The sequence below is a fragment of the Syngnathus scovelli genome, chromosome 5 (assembly GCF_024217435.2).
Source record: "Syngnathus scovelli strain Florida chromosome 5, RoL_Ssco_1.2, whole genome shotgun sequence".
In the NCBI taxonomy this organism is placed as follows: Eukaryota; Metazoa; Chordata; class Actinopteri; order Syngnathiformes; family Syngnathidae; genus Syngnathus; species Syngnathus scovelli.
The window spans coordinates 5,506,116-5,514,472 of NC_090851.1; the positions used below are offsets into that span (position 1 = coordinate 5,506,116).

The 8,357-nt window shown below is 40.8% G+C and overlaps 1 protein-coding gene across 1 annotated transcript; it reads left to right on the forward strand.

Moving 5' to 3' along the window:
• Nucleotides 1-962: 962 nt before the first annotated feature.
• tyrp1b (tyrosinase-related protein 1b) lies at nucleotides 963-7,854 on the forward strand. Its single transcript, XM_049720852.2, has 9 exons — nucleotides 963-1,067; nucleotides 1,838-2,196; nucleotides 3,590-3,698; nucleotides 4,100-4,313; nucleotides 4,425-4,629; nucleotides 6,289-6,456; nucleotides 6,951-7,130; nucleotides 7,342-7,488; nucleotides 7,553-7,854. The coding sequence occupies exons 1-9, from the start codon at nucleotides 1,054-1,056 to the stop codon at nucleotides 7,756-7,758; spliced, it is 1,602 nt and encodes a 533-aa protein (XP_049576809.1). The 5' UTR covers nucleotides 963-1,053; the 3' UTR covers nucleotides 7,759-7,854.
• The last annotated feature ends 503 nt before the right edge of the window (nucleotides 7,855-8,357 follow it).

Below are 8,357 nucleotides of genomic sequence, written 5' to 3' on the forward strand. Positions count from 1 at the left end.
GGGGGGGGGGGGGGGGTGAACACATTTTACACACGTTAGGAAGTACTCAAACTCAAGATGACGTCTAATTCGCTGCATTTTTGTTTCATTAGCATTTCTGTTCAAGTCCTGTATAATATAACTAAAACTCTGTAAATGTTGCGCAACATACAAAAAATAAAGGGCAATGTTTCTTGTTTCTCCGGTCCAATAGTCCACTAATTGTTTGAAAAAATACCACATCACGATAAGGGTATCATTATGAATTGTTTTTATGTAGCGTATAAATGTTTTATCACACTGGCCACCTTTATGTAAACTTTTTCTCTCTTGTTAGTCACTTAAGTACAGCAGTGTGCATGCTTGATGTCCTCTTCCTGTGATGGCGCATATGCGGAGGACAGATTTAGTCAATATTTATGCGAAGAAAAAATGCAAATCCATGACACTTTTCCAGTCATAAATGTCAGCGGAGCAAAGTTACTGGAGGAGCAGATGTTTAAAGTGTCAAGGTAGCTCTGGCTTGATGAAAAGTGAGCCGACATTAATTGCAGAAAAACAGGAAGTCATTTATAGACTGTACTGCTTCATAAATAATTGATAATGTTGTCATGATCTTATATATATATATATATATATATATATATATATATATATATATATATATATATATATATATATATATATATATATGTATACAGCAGGGGTCATCAATGTAGTGCCTGTTCTAAAAATAGCTCATAGGTTATGTTTAATGATCGGTTTAAAATCCTAATCCACAGACAAGTAGACAGAGAAGACATTATCAAATTATCAAACCATTATGGAAGGGCAATATACAGTCTGCTCAGAAGTTATGGTCACAAGATGCTTTATCCATTCTGCCTTTGTGTGTGTGTGTGTGTGTGTGTGCGTGTGCATGCATGCGTGTGTGTCAGAGAGAGAAACTAGTGGGTGGGTTGTTAATACTTGCTCCAATAAGGTATAGTCATGCGCTCCATCACTATTTAAGACAAAGAAGGAGGATTAACTAATTCTTTGGGGGCTATAGTTGGTCATACCAAGAGGAGCAAGATGCATACTCACAGGTAAGGAAAATAATTGAGAATAAAATATGATCATAAAACAGCAATCTATAAATTTGGCATTATTCAAATGCCGATTCCTTTCATGATTTTCTTGAATGTTTTCTTTTATTTATGGATATAAAAACATTTGTGATGGATCTATTAGCAGCTCATTTCTTATCAAAGATCCCCTAGATAAAAAAATAATAATTTCATCATCATTTCCAACCTCTGTAAGTGCTTCTGATCTTGTGAGAGTTGGGAGCTAATTGCCCCTTGAATTATGAATACTGACTCAAACCGCCTCCAGTAAGAAATTTCGGAATAGCGACAACAATTTTTTATCGCTGAATTTAATGGAGTAGAACCTAAATGAAGGTTGGGAGTGCCTTCTTTTGCAGCATATGTTTTACATCTCTGAGGACTACAACATACAGTATTCTTTTTAAAAATAGATGAAGGGCCCTCAAAATGCAATTCAAGGCTGTATTGTTTTTTTATCAGCAGGCCTATACAAAAATGAAGTGTGGAGCGGTGCTAATTAATTTATTCTTGGTGCAAATGCATAAAAAAAGGTCAGTCCTGGTGGTTAAATTCAAAAAAAATGTTTATACCATTGTGAATTTACCAGTCGTTATGGATTTTGGCCTTTAGCTTCTAATGACATGGAATATATTCTACAACTTTTATGAACAGTTCAACCTCAATGTCGGTCTGCAACGTTCTTAGCGCTATTTCCGTTCTAATGTTTCTTATCACAACAACATGAGTCTTTTCTCTCACCTGTCAAGCATTTGGCGAGCGGGTCTCCTGGTGTCCATCTTGTGTGTCGCTTTGACCGTGGCCCAATTCCCTCGGGAGTGCGTCACCCCAGAAGGGCTTCGCAGCGGCCAGTGTTGTCCCTCCCTGTCAGGCCAAGCAGGGGATGAGTGTGGCTTCAGCACGGGACGGGGTCAGTGTGTATCCATTGCTGCAGACAACCGGCGCCATGGACCCCAGTACCCGTACGCAGGGCGTGATGATCGAGAGAGGTGGCCTCTGCGATTCTTCAACCGCTCTTGTCAATGCAATGGGAATTTCAGCGGCTACAACTGTGGGCGATGTCGACATGGACTGACTGGACCAAATTGTGACCAGAGGATCTCTGTGGGTAAGAAAAAGGAGAATATTTGTATGGTTACAAACAAACTGCAGTTCCTCATAAAGTTTCAGTAAAGTCCATACTGTGCTCCAATCAAACATAGGTGACACCCATCTGAATAAAGCTTTTTTTCCTTCCATGATTGTGTCACTAGGTGGCTATAATGAATTCATATCTAATGCCACCATGTGTTACATTCAGTGTTGGAAAAGTTCATCTTCTAAACAAATTAATTCAAAGTTCAGCTCACAATTTTTAAAAATGAATTTATTCAGTTCCTACTAGTCTCCAGGTGCTGCTATAATCCTACAATCTCAACAAATACATGAGAAAATTATTTGAATTGTCTTTTTCTTTAATGACTTGATCAAAAACATGACTGTGGTCCAGAATGTGCAAACACAAACAATCTGCTGTAGGGCCCAGACTGAGCTAGGAAACTAAGACTGCACAAATAAACTATTCAATGTGCAAAACAAAGAGACATTATATGTGCTTTGACTCACTTAACACTTTTTTTTTTTTGTGAATGCATTAATTCTTAACGTGCATGCACAAAGAATCACAAAACCTTTAAACTTTAGAACTTGGGACAAAAAAGTGCAGAGGGCAAATTATTAAAATAAAAAAAATAGTAGTATTTGAGTAGATTAGTGCCGATTTCAATGCCATCAAGAGCACTACAACTCAAACGTTTTGAATGCGTTCATAGGATTTAATGTTACCGTTTGTCAAAAAAGGGCGAGTAGGATTGCTCAGCGCGCATTCAGGCGCTGCATCGACTGTAGCGTCATCTCCCCCTCTCCAAACACAAGTCGCATGTTGATGACAGACGCGCAGTGCGCCTGTTCCTTGCCAATTATACCCACCCCCTAATTAAGCCTTGTTAACAGTTTATTTAGGAGGGTTTCCTATGCCAAGACTCAAAAACCTTGCATTCTTGAACAAAAACTTCAAAACCGTTCATTAGGCTCAAAATAATTACCACAACACAGGATGGCACATTGACACCAAAATAACAAGCCCCACCCCCCCAAATTAAAATATGAGTCCACACCCTTCAATGCCTAATAAAATCCTGACACGCTCTAAATGAGTTTTCCATCAAACTTCATTGAGCCAAGGCACCAATTTTCCCTCAAACAAAAATCTCACAAGCATCTAATGGTTCTGCCTGTCACTATACATTGCTGGCAAAGATAGTTGAACAAATATACATAATTTTAGGTCAATAAATCATTTTTGGAGACTGGATACTTTCCTTTTACACCCCTGCTAACCCCTCTCTCTGTGTATTTCATTAGAAAACAAGCAAGGTAATAAAAAAACTGTATTTGTGACAAGGGAGTAGACATGTCTAATAATTTGACTTACCTTTCTACTCTATTTAACATTTGTACAGTGAGGAGAAATTTAATGCAAATGAGTGCCACTGAAAAGCAAGCATTTATCAACTCTCTGGACCAGGCAAAGAGGACCATCCACCCCGACCTTGTCATCTGTACAAGACGGTATTTATGTTTAAGAGCCTTATTATATTTTCCGAACATATGAGGTCATCATTCTCTGTTGGGAGAAAACAACAGATTGTTGCGAGATTTATTTGTCCAAGCCGCAGGTAGAATATTTTTGTGAGTAACGGTACATAAATATTTTAGGCTGTTCTCGACTGGCGTAAGTGCAAACCTTTTGACCTCCTTGTCAAAAGTGAATTCCTGCTACACCCAGAAAGGCTTTTAACACGAGATGCCCCATCGGCAGCTACTGTTGGGGATTAAAAGATGTATTTATAGAATCCACTGAGTGATAACCAAACAATAATAAGGCCGTTAAGACACAAAGAAAAAATATCCAAGGACGATGTTGGAGAGGAAAAACCGTTTTGCTATCCTGTTGTTTTTTTCATTTCTAGCTACCAGGAGATATTTGGTCCGGATGGCAACACACCTCAGTTTGAGAACATCACCATTTACAACTATTTTGTGTGGAGCCATTACTACTCCGTCAGTAAGACCTTCCTGGGCCCGGGCCAGGCCAGCTTCGGTGGAGTCGACTTTTCTCACGAGGGCCCCGGCTTTGTCACCTGGCATCGCTTTCATTTGCTGCAACTGGAAAGAGATATGCAAGTGGGTGGACTGTTCATAATATAAATATAATATTCAACAGCAATTTATTAACTTCTAACCTGGACTACCACCTAATATCAAATTAATATAGATTACATTTCACCCATAAAGGACATGCTGGGTGATCCCTCTTTCGCCCTGCCCTACTGGAACTTTGCAATCGGTGGCAGCGATTGTGACATTTGCACCGACGACCTCTTAGGAGCTAGGAGCTCCTTCGACATGAACTCCATCAGCCCCAACTCGGTGTTCTCCCAGTGGAGAGTGGTCTGCGAGAGCGTGGAAGACTACGACGCGTTCGGCACCGTCTGCAACAGTAAGGAACGGTCTCACTGGCTTGCAATACATCAGCGAGTAAGGGAGTTTCGTTGATACAAGCAAAATGAGGGCATCCACCTTATAAATAGATCATGTATGACACAAGCTGCTATAAATATTACCCCCCTAGATGCTGCACTGTGTTTGAAATTGCTCACAAGTGCTCCAGACTGTCACAAACTCAATTTGTTAGCCTATTCTCCAGCAGGGGTTTCCTAAAGTTTTCACTTCAAATCACAAGTTAGTTCTCGCCGGGACCCGGACTTTGAAAAATAGTTCACGTAATTCTTCAGCTTTTTCTTCTTCTTATCCGGGTCGCGAGCATTCTATGACGGAATGCCCAGACTTTCCGTCTCAAGTCACCACACAGGTGTAGTCAGGCCAGCTATGAGACGCTATCGTCCCTCTTGCGTGTCTTAATACTGCCCTGAGGTCTCCTCCCACTGGGATGTGCATTGGAAATAGAATCACCTTTTTTTTTGACTCCTCTCTCTCTCCCTACGGAGTCTCTGCTCTGAGCTCCTTGCCCAATCTCTAATACAAAGTTAAATCAAATCCACTCACCTGATTGTATTTTTTTATATGCTTACACAGCTATATGTGCACATCTATTTTCTAGCACTTATGTTCAGCGTCGGAATTTGCAGACTATTGTGCCGAATTGTGGACTCCGAGATTAGATCATCATAACCAGGATGAAGGAACCGTAAACTTTAATGTTCTTTATTTTAGTCATTTGTATCATGCTTTGTTTGCAAGCGGTCATTCGGAATACTTTGAGGCATTAGAGACTAGAATAAGGGCAATTGTGTGAGAAATCAGATTTAGGTGATCAGATTTGCATGGATTGGAATTTGCCTCACACTGGCACCACATTTTAAACCCCCAAGTCACCCCCCAGGCTTAAAATGACCACTTTTCTTATGTAATATTGAGGGATAATTCTTTCTATCAATCCACTTTGAACATAACCGTAATTGGTTTCAGTTCAATGGCAAACTGGAGGGATTTGGAGGCCGGTCAAAAAAATGCGAGACGTGAGAGGTGTGAGTGATGTGTCAGGTTAATCCCTTTGGAGAGTCACGACAGGCTCGGTATTTCCTGCGTCAACAAGCAACTTCTTAACTGGGTTACGGGGGGTTGTCTCATTTCGATGTGCGCTCGTCAGACACGAGAATCTGGCAGACTTTGATCTGTGGGAATCATCTTCGCACTGGCAACTTTGTTATGTAGCCGACTGATTGCACCCTTGTGTGTGTATGAAGAACAAGGGGAGGGGGGGGGGGGGGGCGGGGTGAAGAAAACAAGAAGGAGGTCATACTTCACAGAGCTCCCACTCACTGTTGTTGGAATTTAGTGAACAATTACCATGCTGTCTTGTTAAAGGCTGATCAAACTAGTTTCATCTCCCGCAAAGAATTTGAGAGTTGTTGAATAATACAACATAACTCATCACATCCCCTTCCTCACAATTTCCACGGGGACAACTGACCCGGATCTGAACCGGAGTATGAATGCCTCCTTCGGAAAAAAAAATAAAAAATCCTTGAATGCAATTATTGCTTGCAGCTAGATGGTAGTCATCTTTTTGGTTTTGTGCTGCGCTTGTTAACATGCCAGAAAAGACTAACTCTGACCTCGGGTCATACACTCCCAGATACAGAAACTAGCCCCATCAGGAGGAACCCGGCGGGCAATGTGGCACGGCCCATGGTTCAGAGGTTGCCCGAGCCTCAGGACGTGTTGGACTGTCTGCAACTCAACACCTTTGACACCCCGCCTTACTATTCCACCTCCTCCGAGAGCTTCAGGAACTCCATTGAAGGTGTGCGCCGATGCGTCACGATTCTTTCTCATCAAAACTGAGTGAAGTGCAAAACTGAGTGAACTTCATTTGCATTTCACCTTGCAAATACATAAAACATGTGGCACAAAAGTCATATTTAAAGGTAAGAGTCATGTACTTATTGTGCATAAAGTTCAAAAATAAAATGCCAGAGAAGACATTCATTATGAAAAAGGACAGAATTTGCTTCCAATCGACTTTGAAAATCTGTAAAAGTCAAAGAAACCACATGATTATTATTCCAAGCATAAACATGATACGCTGAATTAATTAAAGCCCACTTTTAAATTTGGGGAAATTAGGCATAGAAGCAATTGGAACTTCTTCAAAAAACTAAGCATGTTTGGAATTAGGAACAGGCACAATAATTCACACAGAAAGTCTCTGACAGTAAAAGTAAAGTACCATTGGGAAGTCACTTCTTCTTTTTCTTCATTTTAAAAGCTTTGCTGTTCCTTTTTTTTTTTTTTAAGGCTACAGTGCTCCCCAAGGGCCGTATGATCCGGTGATCCGCAGCCTCCACAACCTGGCCCACCTCTTCCTCAACGGCACAGGCGGCCAAACTCACCTCTCCCCTAATGATCCCATCTTCGTCCTGCTGCACACATTCACTGATGCGATCTTTGATGAATGGCTCAGTAGGCACCAACCAGGTAATCAGTCCTGCATAGTCCAAAACATGGCCTGGAGGACCAGCCCACTAATTACTGACATCTTTAGGTGTCTAATATTTGTTCCATTAATCTTCCTCATTTTGTTCTTTCTTACCACATCTACGTCTGCTTTAAAAACCTAAAGTGGTCCTTAAGCACTAAAGTATGCCTGCCCGTGAATGAAAGTATTTTTTTTTTTTTTTACCCACAGGCGAGATAGTCTATCCTGAGGAGAACGCTCCAATTGGACACAACCGCCAGTTCAACATGGTTCCTTTTTGGCCTCCTATCACAAACGCAGAGATGTTTGTGTCTGCCCCAGAAAATCTGGGCTACACCTACGAGGTCCAGTGGCCAGGTGGGATATATAAATGGACACGGTCACATGACAATCTAGTGAACCATTCTTTCTTTAACCACAGTTCGCGCCTACACACTGTCTGAGATCATCACCATCGCCATCATTGCGGCGGTGCTGGTCGTGGCAGTGATGGGCGGAGTCATTGCCTGTGCGGTGCGAGCCCGATCCTACCGCTCGGCTGAGGCCTTGGAGCCGTTGTTGGGGGAAACCTTCCGGAGATACTCAGAAGATGACAGGAGATTGGATAAATCACAGTCTGTTGTCTAAATCAACGCCTTTATAAAGAGGCCTTAACATGTTTAAGCATTTTTTTAAGAACGCTCCCCCTGCAATGTCTTTTAATAAAGTATCACTGAACAAATATCATGCTGTGATATCTGACTTTTACTTAAAAACAGTTGAATCAGTATTTAAAAATAAATAAAAATTATAAACACATTCCTGCTTCTATTTGAGTACACATAATGTGAGTACATTTGCCGCCTCATATTTTTAGGTGTAAATGTATTGTCATTAATTTAGTGCACTGTAAAATGTAAAATGAATTCATGTTGCCTAAATGACACCTCACACTTAAGTGAAAAACATGATCACTAAATTGCTTTGAGCCTCGGGGCAAATCAGAGCATTTAGTTGCAACAGGAATTACAGAAGTTTCATCTCACAAAAGCAGCACATACACTGCCCCCTTGTGGTCATAGCACATTAGTACTACATTAATATACTTACCTACTAATATTACAACATGTTACCTGGTGTTTTGTCTTTCATATTAAAATTCCCAAAAAAAGAACAATTTGTAAATGAGCAAATTTCTGACAATCGTTTCCTAAAAAAAGAAAAAGTAGGTTTTGCTTGACCCACCA

Coding starts and splice junctions, on each gene's coding strand:
- tyrp1b (XM_049720852.2), top strand. Junction 3,699..4,099: donor CTTGTCATCTGTACAAGACG/GTATTTATGTTT, acceptor TTTCATTTCTAG/CTACCAGGAGATATTTGGTC. Junction 4,314..4,424: donor AACTGGAAAGAGATATGCAA/GTGGGTGGACTG, acceptor TCACCCATAAAG/GACATGCTGGGTGATCCCTC.